General features: G+C 42.0%; 1 protein-coding gene across 1 annotated transcript in view; it reads right to left on the bottom strand.

The window, feature by feature from the left end:
• The window catches only part of grm1a (glutamate receptor, metabotropic 1a), a gene marked incomplete at both ends in the record, with an annotated part of 84,588 nt that overhangs the window by 55,324 nt on the left and 5,773 nt on the right, over positions 1-23,491 (bottom strand). Inside the window, one exon of the mRNA XM_080744163.1 lies at positions 17,906-18,155. Within this exon, the coding sequence (XP_080600289.1) occupies positions 17,906-18,155 (250 nt within the window). The remainder of the gene's footprint in view (positions 1-17,905; positions 18,156-23,491) is intronic.

Below are 23,491 nucleotides of genomic sequence, written 5' to 3'. Positions count from 1 at the left end.
CCACCCCTCTCTTAAAAAGGTAGTCATTCACGCTACACTTCAAAGACAAGGGGACAAACAAGCCTAGAACTAAATACCAGTTCAGAGTCTCGTCAAAATACATCTTAATGGAAAAACTCATCATAGCTTACTTAGAAAACACTCATATACGGTCCATCTCAAGAAACAAGAAATACAAGAAAATACATTTAAAGGTTTATAATAGGCTACTGGTGTCTTTTTTGCGATATAGTTCTTTGTTAAGTCTCATAGAGCCAAAAGGCTTAGATATTCGAGAGTTCCTTCTTTTTTCTTCATTATAAAGTGTAAAAGCCATCACCAGACCAGACCTGGAGGGTTTCATTGAAGTCAACCCAAGTACCTTACACAGCCAAGAAAGGCTTATTTGCGAATAGGTTCTTTTCCAAACCGGAGGTTTGTAACTGTCTTCTTCCCAGGGTGTAGACAGTGTTCTTCTCAGGGTGTAGACGGTGTTGTAGCGTCCACAGCGTGGCGTCCTCTATCGGGTGAGAAACGTAATAAGAGGACATCCATCCATGAGCTTGGCGCATTCACGGAGGTCCCCTACTGACGATAATCCCTCTGGATCAGTAGTCGTCGCGTCTGTGTTTTTTAGATCCCCCGGTCCGTCTTGGTGAAACTGCAGCGTGCCATCCCACGGGAGGTGCGTCGCTCGGGTTGAGAACATCTTTACAGCAAGAAAGCAAGCACGACTCCAAAAAATCTTCACTTCTTAACCATTTTACCGGGTGCACGGTCGGGAACATAACTTTAGAAGAAGAGGATACCAGCACTCACGGAATTGACATTTTAGGGCACTTTTATTAAAGTGTATCAGTTGGCATGGCACGCCACAGAGCAAACAAACAATCGGCGAACGTTTCGGCGTTAAGCCTTCATCAGCGTTGTATACAGAAGTCACCGGAAGTGTCATTTTATAGTGTCCGCAGGAAAGACAACTTCCCATGTCTGTGTGGGCGTTCTTAACTTCAGACCAACTTATACCACAAGTGCAGTCGAAATGCAGACTCATATAGCTCAAAATTAATTATACACATTTATACAATTAAATACAATTTCCTAGAATATCAGAGTTCTTTGTAGTTTGTATATAGGGGTACATTTCAAAAACAAACAAAAGACAAGAATAAAGTTCTATACCGGCCACACTGAGGCACATCTGGCTGAGTCCTTATTAAAGGAGGGATAGAAATAGAGACTTAGCTAGACAAGAAGTAAAAAAGTAGAAAAGACAAAAAACATTTTGTACTGCTGCTGCTGGGGAACAAACAAGAAGAATTCATTCTACATTATATTATATAGGCCTAAATAACAGAATAGATGGCTAGTCTATCATCTTGAAAGAAATTCAATTTAATTTACAATTTACATCCACCCCTCTCTTAAAAAGGTAGTCATTCACGCTACACTTCAAAGACAAGGGGACAAACAAGCCTAGAACTAAATACCAGTTCAGAGTCTCGTCAAAATACATCTTAATGGAAAAACTCATCATAGCTTACTTAGAAAACACTCATATACGGTCCATCTCAAGAAACAAGAAATACAAGAAAATACATTTAAAGGTTTATAATAGGCAGTAGGGGACCTCCGTGAATGCGCCAAGCTCATGGATGGATGTCCTCTTATTACGTTTCTCACCCGATAGAGGACGCCACGCTGTGGACGCTACAACACCGTCTACACCCTGAGAAGAACACTGTCTACACCCTGGGAAGAAGACAGTTACAAACCTCCGGTTTGGAAAAGAACCTATTCGCAAATAAGCCTTTCTTGGCTGTGTAAGGTACTTGGGTTGACTTCAATGAAACCCTCCAGGTCTGGTCTGGTGATGGCTTTTACACTTTATAATGAAGAAAAAAGAAGGAACTCTCGAATATCTAAGCCTTTTGGCTCTATGAGACTTAACAAAGAACTATATCGCAAAAAAGACACCAGTAGCCTATTATAAACCTTTAAATGTATTTTCTTGTATTTCTTGTTTCTTGAGATGGACCGTATATGAGTGTTTTCTAAGTAAGCTATGATGAGTTTTTCCATTAAGATGTATTTTGACGAGACTCTGAACTGGTATTTAGTTCTAGGCTTGTTTGTCCCCTTGTCTTTGAAGTGTAGCGTGAATGACTACCTTTTTAAGAGAGGGGTGGATGTAAATTGTAAATTAAATTGAATTTCTTTCAAGATGATAGACTAGCCATCTATTCTGTTATTTAGGCCTATATAATATAATGTAGAATGAATTCTTCTTGTTTGTTCCCCAGCAGCAGCAGTACAAAATGTTTTTTGTCTTTTCTACTTTTTTACTTCTTGTCTAGCTAAGTCTCTATTTCTATCCCTCCTTTAATAAGGACTCAGCCAGATGTGCCTCAGTGGGGCCGGTATAGAACTTTATTCTTGTCTTTTGTTTGTTTTTGAAATGTACCCCTATATACAAACTACAAAGAACTCTGATATTCTAGGAAATTGTATTTAATTGTATAAATGTGTATAATTAATTTTGAGCTATATGAGTCTGCATTTCGACTGCACTTGTGGTATAAGTTGGTCTGAAGTTAAGAACGCCCACACAGACATGGGAAGTTGTCTTTCCTGCGGACACTATAAAATGACACTTCCGGTGACTTCTGTATACAACGCTGATGAAGGCCTAACGCCGAAACGTTCGCCGATTGTTTGTTTGCTCTGTGGCGTGCCATGCCAACTGATACACTTTAATAAAAGTGCCCTAAAATGTCAATTCCGTGAGTGCTGGTATCCTCTTCTTCTAAAGTTATGTTCCCGACCGTGCACCCGGTAAAATGGTTAAGAAGTGAAGATTTTTTGGAGTCGTGCTTGCTTTCTTGCTGTAAAGATGTTCTCAACCCGAGCGACGCACCTCCCGTGGGATGGCACGCTGCAGTTTCACCAAGACGGACCGGGGGATCTAAAAAACACAGACGCGACGACTACTGATCCAGAGGGATTATCGTCAGTAGGGGACCTCCGTGAATGCGCCAAGCTCATGGATGGATGTCCTCTTATTACGTTTCTCACCCGATAGAGGACGCCACGCTGTGGACGCTACAACACCGTCTACACCCTGAGAAGAACACTGTCTACACCCTGGGAAGAAGACAGTTACAAACCTCCGGTTTGGAAAAGAACCTATTCGCAAATAAGCCTTTCTTGGCTGTGTAAGGTACTTGGGTTGACTTCAATGAAACCCTCCAGGTCTGGTCTGGTGATGGCTTTTACACTTTATAATGAAGAAAAAAGAAGGAACTCTCGAATATCTAAGCCTTTTGGCTCTATGAGACTTAACAAAGAACTATATCGCAAAAAAGACACCAGTAGCCTATTATAAACCTTTAAATGTATTTTCTTGTATTTCTTGTTTCTTGAGATGGACCGTATATGAGTGTTTTCTAAGTAAGCTATGATGAGTTTTTCCATTAAGATGTATTTTGACGAGACTCTGAACTGGTATTTAGTTCTAGGCTTGTTTGTCCCCTTGTCTTTGAAGTGTAGCGTGAATGACTACCTTTTTAAGAGAGGGGTGGATGTAAATTGTAAATTAAATTGAATTTCTTTCAAGATGATAGACTAGCCATCTATTCTGTTATTTAGGCCTATATAATATAATGTAGAATGAATTCTTCTTGTTTGTTCCCCAGCAGCAGCAGTACAAAATGTTTTTTGTCTTTTCTACTTTTTTACTTCTTGTCTAGCTAAGTCTCTATTTCTATCCCTCCTTTAATAAGGACTCAGCCAGATGTGCCTCAGTGTGGCCGGTATAGAACTTTATTCTTGTCTTTTGTTTGTTTTTGAAATGTACCCCTATATACAAACTACAAAGAACTCTGATATTCTAGGAAATTGTATTTAATTGTATAAATGTGTATAATTAATTTTGAGCTATATGAGTCTGCATTTCGACTGCACTTGTGGTATAAGTTGGTCTGAAGTTAAGAACGCCCACACAGACATGGGAAGTTGTCTTTCCTGCGGACACTATAAAATGACACTTCCGGTGACTTCTGTATACAACGCTGATGAAGGCTTAACGCCGAAACGTTCGCCGATTGTTTGTTTGCTCTGTGGCGTGCCATGCCAACTGATACACTTTAATAAAAATGTATATAATATGTAACCTGATACATGAAGAACTATCATAGGCCTACCATATCGTCGTTGTCGGGTGGAAACCTCGTATCTCCAAGTTTCAAATGTGTACGTTCTTTCACAAATTAAAGCCCTGCTTCATCAACATACAAGGCCGTCGCACAAAAGTAGTGAAAACAGCAGATCTACAAGCAGCGAGGCGTTGTGTGCTTGTAGATCGGCTGTTTTCACTAGTTTAAATCATTTTTAAAATGATACCGGTAAATGCAAAACCAACGGTTCTGGACCCGACAACGACGATATCATTTTTTGTATACTATCAGTAACCAGAGAAGATTCAATTATGAATTGGCAATGTTAGCAGGGGGTGAATTAATTTACAGGCCCTCACAAGCGTGTGAAAAGTGATGAGTGGACTGTGAAAAGTGACAGATGACTCATCACTAAACTATTGTTTTGTGGGACTGTTTTTAGCCCAAGGAATGTTTTTCATCCCAAACAAATGCTTGCAATGGATTCAGAATCATGGTTTGACCCCTCACATGCTACTTAAAGGAGTCGTTCAGACCAAAACACATATAGGGTTAAATCTGCCTTTATCATACCCCTTCATACCTGCTTTAGTCCATTTTTTTCATAGCTGCCCCTGTTGCTAGATTTCGCGGGCCCTCTCATAACTAACAGAGTAGATAGTCTTATAGTGCGGTTATTTCTTTAGCTTCAAAGTTAGTATTTTTTTATTGGATTGTGTTTACACGACGTCCTGAGACCAACCAAACCGCTGTTTTGACCTCACAGGCACCCTTACTTGTCAAACGGCTTCTGCTCTGCACCAGAGCAGGGAGAGGAGAGCATATAGGGAGGGGAGGAGCAGAGGATCTTCTTGTCTGTTGGACAAGTAAGGGTGCCTGTGAGGTCAAAACAGCGGTTTGGTTGGTCTCAGTACGTTGTGTAAACACAATCCAATAAAAAAATACTAACTTTGAAGCTAAAGAAATAACCGCACTAGACTAAAGACTATCTACTCTGTTAGTTATGAGAGGGCCCGCAAAATCTAGCAACAGGGGCAGCCGAAATCTAGCAACAGGGGCAGCTATGAAAAAAATCGACTAAAGCAGGTATGAAGGGGGATGATAAAAGGCAGATTTAACCCTATATGTGTTTTGGTCTGGATGACTCCTTTAAAGCAGATTTTTGGGTGGTGTTTTTTTTCGTTTATTGCGACCGTCAGGTCGCAGTTACTACCAAAACCTCCACCGGCTGTCTGTCAGTCAGTCTGTCAGTCTGTCCGTCATGTCACACTTTTCCCCAACTCATATCTCCGCCACTGTTGCCCCGATCCATGCCAAACTTTGCACACACACTCCTTGCCTGCCAATCCACAACCTCCACCCCACCAGGGACCCCCGGAGCTCCAGGGACCCCCAGGGACCCCCTTCCGCCGCCGCCAAAAAGTGCAAAAATGACCAAATGACCACCCAAACAGGGCTGTTCACGGGGAATTCCCAGGGACCACCGACTCCTGGTGCTCCAGAATGGATGCCCCTAGTGGAGGACCCCCGCCACTGCAGCGCACATAAAATGCTGTACTCGGGCTAGGAGCGACCAGGAGAGCCGGGGCCGGTACCCACGTGTCTGTCTCGGTGGCGCCAAGAGAGCCGTCAACATGAATCTGTCCCATATAGCGCCACCATCAGGCCCATTTTTTTAAACATATTTTTGGACACTGCTACTATAGATTTTGCCCTAAAATCACGCAAATCGGTACACAGTATGTCTACACTCATGTCATCAACATGGATCTGTCCCATATAGCGCCACCATCAGGCCGATTTTTTCAAAAACATTTTTGGACACTGCTCCTACAGATGTTGCCCTAAAATCACGCAAATCGGTACACAGTATGTCTACACTCATGTCATCAACATGGATCTGTCCCATATAGCGCCACCATCTGGCCGATTCTTTCAAACACATTTTTGGACACTGCTCCTACACATTTTGCCCTAAAATCACGCAAATCCGTACACAGTATGTCTACACTCATGTCATCAACATGGATCTGTACTATATAGCGCCACCATTAGGCCGATTTTTTCAAAAACATTTTTGGACACTGCTCCTACAGATTTTCCCCTAAATTCACGATGCGACCTGACGGTCGCTTGTCTCCCGATTAGGGAGTCTTACTGGTACTATAGTGTATAGTAAGTGAATGGGCCCAAATGTTTACCCCCATAAAATAAATTGCTCAATGCTGACAGGCGGTCAGCAGGTGGATTCATGACTGTATATAGACAATATTTTAGGCCAATAAAAAAACTATATACAAATTTCACACCCCACCTCAGGGGCAGCCGGACTAATAGGGAACTCTAGAGATCTCAGTTGGAACTGTTACCCCACGACCCAATTCTGGATAAGCAGTTGAAGATGGATGGATGGATGCTTTTGTACTTTTACTCAAGTACATTTTGATTTCCGGACTTTTACTTACAGAGAATTTCTATGATGCAGTACTGATACTTTTACTCAAGTAAGACGTGTCAGTACTTTTTCCACCTCTGAGTAGTAGGGGTGTAACGATACATTTTAATAGCGATTCGATACATATCACGATACATGGTTGACGATACGATACATGGACGATATTGGTTCATTCTTGGCAATACGATATGATTCGATTCAGCGATATAGTAACTATAGCAAAGAAATGTAATCTGTCTGAAAGGTGTGGATAGTGCAGATTTTTGGATATAAATAAGTAAACACAGTGATTATCTGCCAAATACATGAACATTGTATATTGACAAACCTGCACCTTGACATGAACCCAGAGAGTACACACATTTATCAATAGACCAGTGTAGCTATATGGAAAGGAAACGTAATTAAACCCCCCCCCTTTCATTTGTTCTTCTTAAAAATGCTAAACACAATGCACAAGGTAGTATCGATAAAATCGATTATTTGCACTGCCGATTCGATTCGCTACAAAATCTAAAGATACAATACGATTTTAGCTGTTTTCATTTCGATATACTCAAATCTTTTAAGTTAAAAAACGATATTTCGATGCAGTTACTATATCGCTACACCCCTACTGAGTAGCTCTCATGTTCTCACAGCAAGGCTCACACCCGAGTCCCAACTATTAGAAACAAACTCTACAGCATTACCCGTATTGCTTCCAAGATCATTGGACTTCCCACACCCACGCTGTCTGATATGAACGATAAGGCCATTACACGCTTAGCACTCTCAATAACAAGTGACTCTGACCATCCTCTGCATCGCCACTTCGATCTAATGCCATCTGGGCGAAGATACAGCCATTGCTGCACTTAAAAATCTGCTAAACAATCGCCCCCGTTGCTAAGAGGGTTTTTTTTTTTCTTTTTTTTGTACAGTGGGGTACTGATGATTTGTCTATGTGATATGTTTGTGTTGTTATTTGGCTATGTGTTGTTTCTTGTTTGAACAGACTGTGAAGACAAATTTCCCTTCGGGGACAATAAAGATTATTATTATTATTATTATTATTACTGAGGCGACATATAGCATGTAGAATATATGGGCCATCACCCATGCACAGCTGACCTCAGGCTCAACTACCAGCAGCACTGGACTCGTCCGCAAACACGTGCATCTGATCTGCTCTGCTGGTCTGGTGAGTGCCCTTGTCTAAAAATGTCACTATTTCAAAAACAGAGAAAATGAACCAATTAAGTCATAATTCAAGACTTGGTTAGGGTTCATAGGAAACACTCATAAGAGAGAGAAACAACATAGCAGTAGACATGCATCATAATCTGGTTAACTAATGACTGAAGCCTCTAACCCACCCATGTCCCTTTCAATCAAAGCACAGAGCAGTCTTCCAAGGACATTTAAAGACCCAAACATGTTTGAAAGTGAAATATCCCTTTCTTCAGAAAAATACTTAAAATACTCAAAAACCCCGAACTCTATCTGTGCCTTAGTGCAGGGGTCTTCAACATTTTCAGGCCAAGGACCCCTTAGCTGAGAGAGAGATGAAGCAGGGACCCCCACAACCTGTTCATAGATTCCATATAGTTTCATTGTTTGACTGCACAATCATCAGTGTATTTTGGATTCATGTCAATTTGTGTTTTCAGATATTTAACCACTTGAACCGCCAATACTTATAAAACTTGACCTTTCACTCTGTACTTAGTCTGCTCTTTTTTCCTCTCTACACCAAACCTCTTTGCCAAAAATAGCCGATCTAGAAGCTCACAACGCCTCGCAGCGCGAGGTGTTGTGAGCTTGTAGATCAGCTATTTTTGGCTAAAGTTCTCAGAATATGGTCGCTAGGGTTCAAGTGGTTAATATAAAAAAAGGAGAAAGAAAGGTTTCTATCACACAAAGATTTGGAGGACCCCCTGTAGTGACTCTGAGGACCCCCTGGGGGTCCCGGACCCCCTGTTGAAGACCCCTGCCTTAGTGTGTGTGTGTGTGTGTGTGTGTGTGTGTGTGTGTGTGTGTGTGTGTGTGTGTGTGTGTGTGGACAGGGAATTACTACTTTGTGGGGACCTCATGTCCCCACAAAGATAGTACAATCGGAGGAAAAAGTGGGGGACAAATTAATAGGTCCAGCGTGCGTGAGTGCATGCGTGTGTGAGAGAGATTTAAAGATACCAGTAGTACTGTAAGAGCAGATTGATGCTTGTTTACTGCATAGACACAATAGGCTGCTACTCTCACCACGGTGGAGGATGACAGCCCAGAAAATAAATGAATAGGCTCTGCTTTGAAGAGCTAATATCCATCTGCCAGATTCCTCGCCTTTCCTGCATGCGCGCACACACGCCCACACACACGCACGCATGCACGCACACACACACGCACGCACGCACGCACGCACGCACGCACGCACGCACACACGCACACACGCACACACGCACGTTTGGCATCTGTGTCGGGCCAGAACCATTCTTCCTGTCATTTTCACCATCACAGTCATCTCTCTTTATCTGCCTCTCTCTCTCTCTCTCTCTCTCTCTCTCTCTCTCTCTCTCTCTCTCTCCCCCCTCTCTCTCTCTCTCTCTCTCCTCTCTCTCTCTCTCTCTCTCTCTCTCTCTCTCTCTCTCTCTCTCGTGACCCAGAAGAGGAGAAGCTAAGCCATGCTTCCCTCCATGCGTCCGTGGAGACTCTGCCACAAAAAAGCTAAAAACAGATGCACTCTCACATGTCCTACGGAGGAGGGAAAAGGAGAGACGGAGAAAAGGTGTAACAGGGTGGCGTCACCATGGATAATTCATGCAGCATTTACTGTACGTCAGAAGAGAGAGAGAGAGCACAGAACAACATAAACACCTCACAACGCCTCTTCCTAGGGGTGGGCTATATGATGATAAATATCGTTGAGACGATACAATGTCTCCACGATATGCCTTTTCAGAGATATCGTATATATGGTGATACAATTGAGGGATCCTTGTAAAAAATCCTGTTCAATCGTTAATACAGAGATTCATTGCCGAATTCAATTCAACCTGAATTTTGGTCAAAATCATCAGTTCTCAAACTTTAAAGGAGCTATAGTCAACTTTTTCTTGAAAAACGGATGCTAAAATAAAAATAATGTTTCGAAAATATTTTATAAAAAAATAAGCTTCATATATGTGTTTATATTCAAAAAGCGTAGAATAATGATAAAATAATCATTTTGTCCATTGTCGGGCCGACACTTTGTTTACATCCTAATCTAATAGAAACACATGTACTTATTTCTTTATAAAATATTTTCGAAACATTATTTTTATTTTAGCATCCGTTTTTCAAGAAAAAGTTGACTATAGCTCCTTTAAAATGTCAAGGTCTCCACTTAACTCTGACAGTATACAAATGAAACCAAATGGACCCGTAAGGGTCCATTTGGTTTCATTTGTATACTGTTAGAGTTACATACTTGTAAAGTTCAATTGAGACCTCCCAAAAGGAACCCAGAGAGTCTAGTTTTTGTCAAGTAACTTGAAAAACAAGCATAAAAACCAAGGTGAAAAAGAATGGTGATAACATCGTGTATCGTGATACAGCTTGGGCTAATATCATGATATTGTATTTTTCCATATCGCCCACCCCTACCTCTTCCCCACGATGCATTTCTACACCTCTGTGTTATTTTAACCCTGGGGCCTCGGACACACATAAAAAGCACGTTACCTGTGCTTTACCTGGAGGGAGGCGGGGGGTAAAGCAGCGTCCAATTCATTCCCCATGGAAGTCAACGTGGTCTTGAAGAAGCAACTTGCTTTACAGAAGTTCATCCCAAAAATGACTTTTCTTTCCCCTGTTGATTACAAATGCATTTGGATCCCCGTCCAGAATCAATGGGGTCAATTTACTATAATCAAATGATTGTCTTAGGAATGTGACAAATACAAAAAGATATTATCTTATTATGGGGGCTTCATTATTGAAGTCTCAAATGGCGTATCAATAGGAAAAAAGTCATTTTGGGGGTGAACTACTCCTTTAAAAGGGATATTTCACTTTCAAAAAAACTTTTTTGTCATTTTATCGTCTAATCAGGCTTTTGGGAACACCCAGGACAGTTTTTGAATTTCTTCATTCAGTATTTAGATATTTGATATTCATTTCCCCCCCTTCCAGGACCTTCCTATACAAACCCATTATAACTTCAAACTCCATTTTAACCATGATAGAAGTTATAATGGGTTTGTATAGGAAGGTCCTGGAAGGGGGCAGAATGGGGGAAATGAATATCACACTCCTTGGCTGCAAAACCACCACCTCCACTAATTTCTCACATGACCCTCTTCTAGCACCACCACGAGGCCGTAAAAAGTATGTCAACACTCATGTCATCAACATGGATCTGTCCCATTTAGCGCCACCATCAGGCCGATATTTACATGCGACCTGACGGTCGCTTATCTCCCGATTTAGGGAGTCTTACTGGTATTCCTATGCATTTGTTGTATTGTTGTTGTACTTATTATTGTAAATCGCTTTGGATTAAAAGTGTCTGCCAAATGCCTAAATTGTAAATTGTAAATTTTATGGGAGTAAAAGAGAGCCAGACAGACGGATACAACAGGTATTGCACAACTGGCCATCAATGGTGGCAATTCTGCCCAACGCGCACCGGTCTGGGTTCTCCAACATAGACTCCTACATTCAATCCCTCATTTACTGTGCACATTTATCTCTGAGTGTATCAGGTTCACGCACATACAACATTAAACGAGGCAACAACGAGACAAACTGCATTCAGTTAAAATAACAACACATTGTAAATTATGTCAAATATGCAAAAACTCATCAGGGCTGTTTGAAGTTTTTTGCCTAGTTAAAGGAGCTATAGTCAACTTTTTCTTGAAAAACGGGCGATTAAATAAAAATAATGTTTCGAAAATATGTTATAAAAAAATATTGGGCTTCATATACAGGTATGTGTTTCTATTCAAAAATGTCATATCTATACTATAATTTTGCGAATGTCTGAGTGAGTGAGTGAGTGAGTGAGTGAGTGAGTGTCTGTCTGTCTGTCACAGCGTTTCTCCTCAGTGGCTGGAGCAATTGATCTGAAATCGCATCACCATCAGCATATGAACACACCTGACATAACTGTGAAGCCCGTTTGTCACTTTCACAAATCGTATGCTGTATATTAGCATTTTTATGGTGTATCTATATCTATTTAGCCTACAGTACCTTTTGTGACCACACATGTTAAGGGAGGGGCGCTGTTGTACAGGCCATGCACAATCACACACAAACCCACACACACACACACACGCACACACACACACACACACGGGGGGGGGGGGGGGGGGTGTGTGCAGGCAGGCGGGCGGGCGGGGGGGGGTTCTGGCCCTGTTACAGATGTTGTCCAAAAATCATGCAGATCGGTACACAGTATCTCTGTAGCCGTTAAATGGAACGGGTATTTCTTACATTGATGCTCCTACATATTAGCATGCAAGCACCAGTTAAAGTTACTTTCCATCCCTCATATACTGTGTGCACAGTGCACATCCCATAACCCACACACTGCACATCATTTCGGAGCTCATATCTTTGAACGGGTAAGGGCTAGTAAAAAAAACACAGCAAAGAGACACCTTTAGTTTGTGAGTTGTGATACACGCGCAACCAGAGGCTCATACAGTAACAAGGAATGTGCCAGGGAAATGAGACCAGGCTATTGCAAACAGAACAGAGTGACCAGACTGAACTGGCCAATGCTGCAGTACTAAGAGTATAATTACTCTAAGAGTATTAATTACTCTTAGTACAGCCAAAGCAGAGCTTAACTGCTGTGTGTCTCGCTTCAAATCTTCCTGTCCATCCCACCGATTTTGTGTTGGGTTCATGCTGCGTTCAGCAAATCAATCAATCAATCAATCAATCAATCAATCAATCAATCAATCAATCAATCAATCGATCAGTCTGTTTGTCTGTCTTTGCTGTGTGCACCTTGTGTGTGTGTGTACTATATATATATATATATATATATATATATATATATATATATTAGGGCTGCAACAATACTTGTATCGATATCGAACCATTCAATACGAGGGTGTACCGAACCGAATGACCCTGTAGCGAACAATACAATACAATACCACTCCATATCCACATTCCCCTGGAACCCCCTCAAGGACCCCTAGGGGTCCGCAGAGCCCAATTAGAGAACCACTACCAGATTGTATACCGTATTGTTCAAAGTTAAAACAAAAAATACATAGTTATAAAAATACATTTATAAATCAAGGACATCTCTGTTCATTTTTTGTATCGAAAAAGTGTCCAACCGTGACACCAAAATATCAAACCGAACCGAACCGTGAATTCTGTGAACCGTTGCGCCCCTAATATATATATATATATATATATATATATATATATATATACACACACACACACACACACACACACACACACACACACACACACACACGCCTTTTTCAATTCTCCCTTAGGGGCTATCCTATCTTATCTTATGGCTTAACATCCAGTTGGGTACAGTAAGTGTGAGGTGGCTCTGCTGGGCCTTTTCTAATGAGAAGGATTAAGGCTACAGTCACTCAGTGTCGCTCAGCGTTGGCATACAGAGAGAGAGAGAGAGGGAGAAAGTAGGTGAGTTGGGGGGGGGGGGGGGGGGGGAGGCAGGGAAAAAGAGGGGAAAGGAGGACACATTGGAGAGAGTAGGACGAGGAGATGTCATCATCACACCAAGAACAAAGGCCATCATAGCGTCACTGTCGGGCAGAAACCTCGTATATCCAAGTTTCAAATGTGTATTTTTTTTTTCGCAAAGTAAAGCCCTGCTTCATCATACAAGGCCGTCGCACAAAGTCAGTGAAAACAGCCGATCTACAAGCACACAACGACGGCGTTGTGTGCTTGTAGATCGGCTGTTTTCACTCGTTTAATTCATTTTTAAAATGATAAATGCAAAACGAACGGTTTTGGACATAAAAGGTTTCCACCCGACAACGGCGACAGCAATGTTACGGTTTAAACCGATCCGTCGTGTTCACCGCGGCTTTAAACGGACCCGTACGACCGCGCGGTTCTGTCTTCATAACGGTGCGTGGCGATTCCACCATCGCTCCATGTTTTTGTTGAGCAGAATGCGAGCGGAAGAGTGCCTCGGGTCGGGAGGGGGAGGGGGGGAGGTTGCAAAAACGAGGCGGCTTTCCCCTCAACAGTTTCCCATCTCTGATGGATACAAATTATTCATCACTGGAGAAACGTTCTCTCGCCGGCACACAATCGAAATGTGGGCTAATTCTTCCAGCGTTGCCTTGGCGACGACGTGCACACTGACACAGACTGTACAGCGACCCTGCAACGCCACTACCCGCCCTATGGAGCTTTTGTCCCTGGCTCTCAACGATCCCACACCGGCTCGCGGGCAGTGAACCCAGCGGAAATTCAGAAACGAGATTCCCTTCTTTTTTTTATCCCACGGTTCTGCAACCCATTTTCTCACCCAGTGCCAATTACCTAGTCTTGTAGGATTCACCTTGAAACATGGGCTGCATATTGTTGTAGTGTTTTTGTTTGGTTTCTATTCTGAATGTTTTGAAGGTTTGCACAGGGCTCTACTTCCTGTATTGTCCCAGCTCAGATTCTGAGCCTGGGACAACTTCCTGCCCAGGAATATCATAGTTTTGGCCCAGAGGTTCTTCTCGCCCCCCTAGTGGCGAGAAACAGAACCTCTGGGAACTCAGATTGCCAATTACCTAACCTGTATTCCTGGTTTCCGCTCTCCCCCTACCGCGACAGGGGAATTGGGGAGCACCTGGCTGGCTAGGGGGAGGTAGTATAGAAACCAGGACTACTGCATGTTTTTTGTGAGGGCATCCACCCTAGGAGACACGGGGAGAACATGCAAACTCCACACAGAAAGGCCCTATCGCCAACCCCACAGCGTCCCCCGGCAGGAATCGAACCCAGAAATGAGATTCCCGACTTACCCAGGGGTGTCGCACCAAATCCTGGGCCCTGGGTACTTTAACTATTGGGAAATAGCAGATCTACAAGCTCACTGCGAGCTTGTTTATCTGCTATTTTTGAGAAATCGTGAAAATGTGTGCAACCCTTTGAATATTTTAAATCCTTCTAAGGTTTTTTGAAAACCCTATGTTTCTATGTCAGTGGTTCTCAAACCTTTTCATGTGAAGGACCCCCAAAATAATATGTATTTGGCCACGGACCCACATCTCAAAATATTTAGTTCCAGGGACCCCCCGGAAGTAGCCCCATATAGAACCTTATCCGTCGCTGCATACTGTTGTGCTCCGAGATGAGGTCCTATAAAGGTATCGCTGAGCTGTTTTCCCATTCAACCGGAACTAGGGGTGTAACGATACATTTTAATAGCGATTCGATACATATCATGATACATGGTTGACGATACGATACATGGACGATATTGGTTCATTCATGGCGACACGATACGATTCGATTCAATGATTTAAAATCGATATAGTAACTATTTATCAAAGACATTAAATCTGTGTGAAAGGTGTGGATAGTAGGGCTGTCTTCGACACAGGATTTATGAAGTCGATTCGAGTCGCGGGGGTTAATCCGACGCGTCGACGAATCGTTTTATAGTCTACTTTGTGTAAAAAAAAAAGAAAAAAAAAGTGTTGCTTTAAACCACGTCAACATAATAGAATAATACATTAAGAGATGAATTGAATACACAGTGTTTTCGGTGATATCGGTGCGCGAGCATAAATGTTATCTGCATAGCAGTGTACAACCATAGAGTTATAACACACCATTAAAACAAATAAAACATCTCCGCTGTTTCAACTCTGCCCCGTCTCTCGGCAGCGTGCAGTAGAGATGAGACATTCGCGAACGATTCCGCTCTCTTGAACGGCTCTTTTAAATGAACGATGGGATCCAGTCCGCAGTCGCGGGACACAGAGCACTGACAGAGTAATGAGTCAGTGTCGAGAACGGATTCATTTCAGAAACTGATCATAAACAGGTGGAGGCACAGCTCCCGCAAGAGCCAGTAGTGTGGACATGTCATGGACGCAAACACAGCGAAACACAATCATTCATCATGGATTACAACACTGGAACAATTCAGAAGCACTTTAATTAGAAAATGTAACTTGTAGCCTACACTTGTGTATGTTAATTTGACTTTAGAAGATTGTTTACTACTTCGTGGACGCGCGTTTGTGCTGTGGCAGGTTATTTAATATGGGATTTTGACAGCGTGCTTCCTCCTCTTAACGGAACACTGTCCCGGCTCTGAATGTTTTAACGAAGCGGCGGTTCTGAACCGTTCTGGCCGTTCCGTCTCACTTTCAACCCGACGCTGTACTGGTGCGAGACAATAAATAACTGTTCGCCAATTGCTACTTCTCATTGGAAGTACATGACACCACACCAGTCCAGCAGTGCACCGCAGTACTGGCAGTAGTAGGCTATAACTGGTGATATAAAAAAATATATATTTTCGCTTCGACTCAAACAATTGGCGTCGATTCCCGGGGCTTAAAACGACGCGTCGATTCGTCGATTTTTAGAAGACACCCCTAGTGGATAGTGCAGGTTTTTAAAGGAGTAGTTCACCCCCAAAATGACTTTTTTTCTATTGATTAGTCATGCCATGGAGACTAGAGTTCAATAATATTTTTTGGTTTTTGTCACACTCCTAAGACAAAAATTTGATTCGAGTAAATTTACCTCCATTGATTCCGGATGGTGACCCGTTTCGAAACGGGTCACCATCCGGAACGAATGGGGGTAAATGTATTGTTATCACATTTTTGTCTTAGGAATGTGACAAAAACCAAAAAATATTATTGAACTCTAGTCTCCATGGCATGACTAATCAATAGAAAAAAAGTCATTTTGGGGGTGAACTACTCCTTTAAGGGAAACATGTATTATTATGGATATAAATAAGTAAACACAGTGTTTATCTGTCAAATACATGGTCATTGTATATTGACAAACCTGCACCTTGACATGAACCCAGAGATTACACACATTTATCGATAGACCAGTGTAGCTATATGGAAAGGAAAAGTAATGAAACCCCTCCTTTTTATTATTTTTTTTACAAAATAAAACGATACGATTCGATTTTAGCTGTTTTCATTTCGATATACTTCGGTTTTTTAAGTTGAAAACGATATTTCGATACAGTTACTATATCGTTACACCCCTAACCGGAACTGTTGCCAGTACTGTAGTCTTGTGTAGTCAGGGAGCATTTGCAAATCGCGTTTTAGGCAACATTCTGGCCACGCGAGACTACGCCAGGGGCTTTTCTGGGGAAAACATTACAAAACTAACGATTTAAGCGGTTGTTTCATGCCCTGGTGCATGTTTTATGTACCCTGGGATAGCCATAGTCTGGGAGCTCGGAACTACCTTTACTTTTTGGATACAATTTCGGGAAAAGTCTTTTCTAACTCGAAGTGGAGGCGTACCGGGCCAGCCCAGCGATACCTTATCTCGGAGCACAACAGTATGCAGCGACGGGTGAGGTTCTATATGGGGCTATCCCGGAAGCAAAATTTGAGTTACAAATTTGCACACATGTTCACAACTTTTCAAAAATAGCAGATCTACAAGCTCGCAGCTTGCTGTATATCTTGCATATCGCTTCTATATCTGCTATTTTTTTTTTCTAAAGTATAAAACAATAACTCTCAAATACCTGGAACGCGCCCGAGTCGCGTTAGATTTTAACCACTTTAACCATTATTTTATGCTTTAACTTAAGAAAAATAGCAGATATACAAGCTCACAGCGCGTCCCCGAGTGCCGCGCTGCGAGCTTGTAGATCTGCTATTTTTGAAAAATCGTGAAAATGAGTGCAAGTCTTTGAATATCTTTGACCCGATCTTTGACCCGACTTCTAAATCCTTCCTCTAAATCATGCTGTTCTCAAACCTTTTCATGTCAAGGACCCCCAAAATTACAGGTATTTGGCCACGGACCCCCATCTCAAAATATGTTGTCCCAGGGACCCCCAGAAGCAGAGATTTGAGTTACAAAAGTCTGCTTTGAAAAATCTATATTGAAACATTTGCTCCCATTTTCACGACTTTTCAAAAATAGCAGATCTACAAGCTCGCAGCGCGGCACTCGGTGCCGCGCTGTGAGCTTGTATATCTGCTATTTTTCAATAGTTAAAGCATTCAATAATTGTAGGCCTAAATGGGTTAAGGCCCCTCCTCCACCTTGGGCCCTAACTCAGTCCCACCCGCCCCCACCCCCGTGACGCCCCTGGACCTACCTGCCGACGAGCAGGAACTCCCCGGCCACGCCCAGGCGTCTCATGGCCATGAGGAGGCCTCGGACGGTCATGCCCTCGCAGAAGCACACCACCACGCGCGCCTTGGGCAGGCGCTCCCGGAGCTTCCGCAGCAGCCGGTCAAAGTGCTTCTCTCCCGCGTTGCTGTAGATCTTGTCTGAGTGGGCGATGCACAGGCCGTCCTGGGACGCCAGCTCCTTGAAGGCCTCCATGCCGCTCTCGCCATAGCTTCCTGTGGTTGGATGGAGAAAAGGATTCAGTTCTCTCTCTGGTAGCATAACCATTGTTGTTTTTGACAGAGATATTTGATTTAGTTTTAGTCATAGTCTTTTGAATAAAATGTCATTTAGTTTTAGTCATAATTTAGTCACCTGAAAAGTTTTAGTTTTAGTCTAATTTTAGTCGACTAAATATCATAAGGTTTCATGGCGACTAAATCTACAGTTGATTTAGTTGACTAAAATGTATTTTGGCAGGCCTTGATGGCATCGTAATGACTGATTTTACACTTGATTGCGTACTGAAAATAGCCGATCTACAAGCTCACAACACGTCGCAGCGCGACGCGTTGTGAGCTTGTAGATCGGCTATTTTCAGCACGCAACACCTGAGAGCAACCAAACATAAAATGACTCTCTTCTCCACTATAGTCACTCCCTAACGTTTTAGTCTAGTTTTTATTTTGTTGACGAAATTGTCAATATTTATTTAGTCTTAGATTTATAGTCATCACAGCTTAGTTTTTATTTAGTTTTCGTCAGTGAAAAAAACGATGTACCAGGGGGGCCAAAAAAAACATATATTTTTTGCATTATGAGATTAGAACACACGCACACGCACACGCACACGCACACGCACACGCACACGCACACACACACATACATGTGTACACATATATATTATATGCTATAGAAAAATGATATGATTGGCTCCGGATCTACCAAAGCTGCGTGCTCTCAACACTGCTATACGGTGCAGAATGCTGGAAAACCACAGAAAGCGACATCCATAAACTATCCACTTTCCACACCTCATGCCTGCGCAAAATCCTGCGTATATTCTAGCCCAAGACCATCTCTAACAAGAACCTCCTCAACATCACCCAACAAGACGACATACACTGTATAATCAATAGACGCAGGTGGACCTGGATTGGCCATGTCCTCAGAATGGACATCACCGCAATCCCTAGAGTGGCATTACACTGGACCCCAGAGGGCAAAAGGAAGAAAGGGAGGACTAAAATAACATGACGTAGGTTTCAAGGTTGTACTTTATTGTTATGTCTTTTGTACCGGTACATAAGAGTAAAGTTTGTTTTTGTTTGGCATTGTCGTAGATTAGAGTTTATCATGATTGATTATGTGTGACGTTATAGAGTAGATCATGTGTTCATTGATTATATTAATATCTAGGTCTTTATGATGATACTAATATCTGATAGTTAGGAGTAGAGAGGTCTTTAGTAGGCCTCAGTAACTATTGTTTTGGTAAAGCCTAGCTTGTTATGGTACAGCTCGTTCCAGAGGCCTTGAAGCCACACAGTATAACTCTAGTGTCGGAGCATTCTTCTTGGCAGAACTCATTTACCACTGCCCAGAGTGATAATTGTACTTCTGTCCATGATATCATAAACTTGACCACCACCACCACCTAATATAATTGTCTTGTCTCCTCATTTTCTCATGATTATTGATTGATCTGAATTCCACCACAGCATCCTTCAGACAATGCAGTCGTATATCAAAAAACAATATAATAACAGCAAACCACATCTAAAAGTAATAATAATAATAATCTAAAAAGGTGTAAATAATAGTAAGACGTAAAAAAAAAAGATGAAAAAATAAAGGATAAAGGAGTGCAAAGGGCAAAAGAGCAACAGGAAAAGAAAAGAGCATCCAGATGTACACGTGCAAAAAGTTTGGCATATTCTATACGCCAACAGCATATTTTTCCAGTAGTTGCTACTGTACTGTAGGACAGTGGAGAAGGAGCTCCAGCAGCACAAGCTGAGCTGGGGGACCATAGAGAAGATGGCCAAAGACAGATGCAAGTGGAGGAACTTTGTTGCTGCCCTATATGCCAGCCGGTGTAATGGGGATAAGTAAGTAAGTAAGTATAGAACAATGAGAGACCTTCCATAAGAAGGGACTGCAACACTTCAGGGAACTACGATGGACAACCGCTTACTGCAAAATTATTTATTAGCACAACGCGTTTTGCCATAGCTTTATCAGGTGACATACTGTATATCAGGGGTCTTCAACGTTTTCAGGCCAAGGACCCCTTAGTTGAGAGAGAGATGAAGCAGGGACAACCATAGATTCCATATAGTTTAATCGTTTGACAGCACGATCATCAGTGTATTTTGGATTCATGTCAATTTGTGTTTTCAGATATTTAACCACTTGAACCATCAATATTTAATACACTTGACCTTACTCTGTACTTATTCTGCTCTTTTCCCCATCTACACTAAAGCTCTTTGCTAAAAATAGCCGATCTGCGAGGCGTTGTGAGCTTGTAGATCGGCTATTTTTGTCTAAATTTCTCAGAATATGGACACTAGGGTTCAAGTGGTTAATATAAAAAAGAAGAAAAAAAGTTTCTATCACTCAAAGTTTTGGAGGACCCCCTGTAGTAACTCTGAGGAACCCCCAGGGGTCCCGGACCCCCTGTTGAAGACCCCTGCCGTATATAGTACCTGATGAAGCTACTTTTGGATTACTTTTAAGCAAAATTCGACTTATGATCAATATTAGCAATATTGACATAAAATATCTCATTTTGAAGATTCACATACAGGATAACACAATATGAGGGTATGCACATGTCATCATACCGGGGGCGCCCGCTAGCCTACTGGTCCAGGCGCATACCACATAGGCATTAATGCCTGACGGCGTCACCGGTTCGATTCCCGATCCGGATGACCTTTGCCGCATGTCGCTCCCCCCATTTCCTGTCAGTCTACTGTCCTATCCAATAAAGGCATAAAAGCCCAAAAACAAATCATGTCATCATACCAACCGGAGGTTATGCAGGAACGCAGACTGAGTGGCAAAATAACTACTTTCTGGCCTTGACAGCCCATACAGGCAGCTATTATTCCAAACCTAGGAGACGGTGGAGGAAGGAGCGCTTCTTTTCCGTTCACCCACGTCGGCTACTCGCCAGCGTTAGGGTTACTGAGGTTAGGGTTAGGTTTAGGCATAGTTTTATTGAGGTTAAGGTTAGGGTTAGGGTTAGAGTTAGGCATAGTTTTACTGAGGTTAAGGTTAGGGTTAGAGTTAGGCATAGTTTTACTGAGGTTAAAGGAGTCATCCAGACCAAAACACATATAGGGTTAAATCTGTCTTTTATCATACCCCTTTATACCTGCTTTATTCCATTTTTTTCATAGCTGCCCCTGTTGCTAGATTTCGGCTGCCCCTGTTGCTAGATTTCGCAGGCCCTCTCATAACTAACAGAGTAGATAGACTTTATACTAGTGCGGTTATTTCTTCAGCTTCAAAGTTAGTATTTTTTTATTGGATTGTGTTTACACAACGTCCTGAGACCAACCAAACCGTTGTTTTGACCTCACAGGCACCCTTACTTCAAACCAACCCCTCCCTCCCCTCCCTTTCTAGCCTCTCCTCTCCCTGCTCTGGTGCAGAGCAGAAGCCGTTTGACAAGTAAGGGTGCCTGTGAGGTCAAAACAGCGGTTTGGTTGGTCTCAGGACGTTAAAAATCCAATCAAAAAAATACTAACTTTGAAGCTGATGAAATAACCGCACTAGTAAAGTCTATCTACTCTGTTAGTTATGAGAGGGCCTGCGAAATCTAGCAACAGGGTCAGCCGAAATCTAGCAACAGGGGCAGCTATGAAAAAAATCGACTAAAGCAGATATAAAGGGGTATGATAAAAGACAGATTTAACCCTATATGTGTTTTGGTCTGGATGACTCCTTTAAGGTTAGGGTTAGGGTTAGAGTTAGGCATAGTTTTACTGAGGTTAAGGTTAGGGTTAGGGTTAGAGTTAGGCATAGTTTTACTGAGGTTAAGGTTAGGGTTAGGGTAAGAGTCAGGCATAGCTTTACTGAGGTTAGGGTTAGGGTTTGGGTTAGGTTTAGGCATAGAGGTTCTTATTTTATTGTTTTACCAGTACCACTCAGAAAATATTTGTCTCTCTCTCCACCATATGATGTTAAAATACAGTAGCGTACAGCTGCCCCATCCTATTCATAGGCACAGTACACTGTACACACAGAAGGCAAATGTATTCCTACAAACAAAATAAACAAAAACTACTTAATAGCTTTATATCCACATGACTGGTACCCTCTTTCCAAGCAATGGCCAAAATTATAATGTACATATATTGTACTGTACATAGAGTAGGCCCATTGATTTCCAATTCCAAGGATTTACTTGTGACGTGTCTCTCAACACAAACAACCAACCTCTGTCACTAGCCGCAAATTGCAACACTAGATTTGTTTTTAATCGGTTGAATCTAGGGTTGCAATACCTCCCATAGGCAGCCAATGCATCAAAACAGTTTTTTTGCTATCTGAATGTATTAAACGACGTCAAACTCACCAATATTGGAGCTGTATGGAAAGCTTGAAGAATCCTCTTTCTATCTGCAAAGTGTTTGTTTCATAAAAACCCAGCGTGTTGAACTTCGAAAAGCGCTCGTCTTCAATAACGCAATGTCCAAACTCCAGCACTTAGAAAAGATGATCACCTGAACTGAAATTCTTGATAGAAAGTAGCTCATAACATGAATACGCTGGGTTTTTATGAAACAAACACTTTGCAGATAGAAAGAGGATACTTCAAGCTTTCCATACAGCCACAATATTGGTGAATTTGATGTTGTTTAATACAATCAGATAGCAAAAAACTGTTTTGATGCATTGGCTGTCTATGGGAGGTATTGCAACCCTAGATTCAACCGATTAAAAAAAAAATCTAGTGTTGCAATTTGCGGCTACTCTGTCACTAACATACTCTTCCTGAGAACGACCAGCATCCGTTCTCCCACCAAAAAAATGAAATAAAATAAATAAAATCATGTTTTACTCATAACAGTCCATAGCCAGCCTCGATATAAGACTGACCGATGACTGTCTTGATCCAAGGCTAAACAAGCCAAGCTTAAACCAGAGCCCACCAAGTTAAACCACTTTTTCATGTCAAGGACCCCCAAATTGACAATTATTAGCCTGTGGACCACCATTTGAAAAGATGTGCCAGGGACCCCCAATTCCTCATATAAGAGAATATTTGTATGGCTAGCAGTGATTCTCAACCATTTTAATTTCAAGGACCCCCAGTTTGACATGCATTAGGCTACGGACCCCCATTTAATGGCATTTCTATCTCTGAAACCTCAATTTATGTAGTAAAATCAATGTTAATTTAACTCTGACAGTGTACAAATGGAACCAAATGGACCCTAACAAATGGACATACCTTATGATTCTAGAAGCATCATATTAATACCAGTAAGACTCCCTAATCGGGAGATAAGCGACCGTCAGGTCGCAGCGTGATTTTAGGTCAAAATGTGTAGGA

This window comes from Nannobrachium achirus (assembly GCF_963921795.1).
Source record: "Nannobrachium achirus genome assembly, chromosome: 16".
Taxonomy (NCBI): Eukaryota; Metazoa; Chordata; class Actinopteri; order Myctophiformes; family Myctophidae; genus Nannobrachium; species Nannobrachium achirus.
The sequence above is the reverse complement of the archived record's forward strand: the minus strand, read 5'-3'. Positions and strand labels throughout refer to the sequence as shown.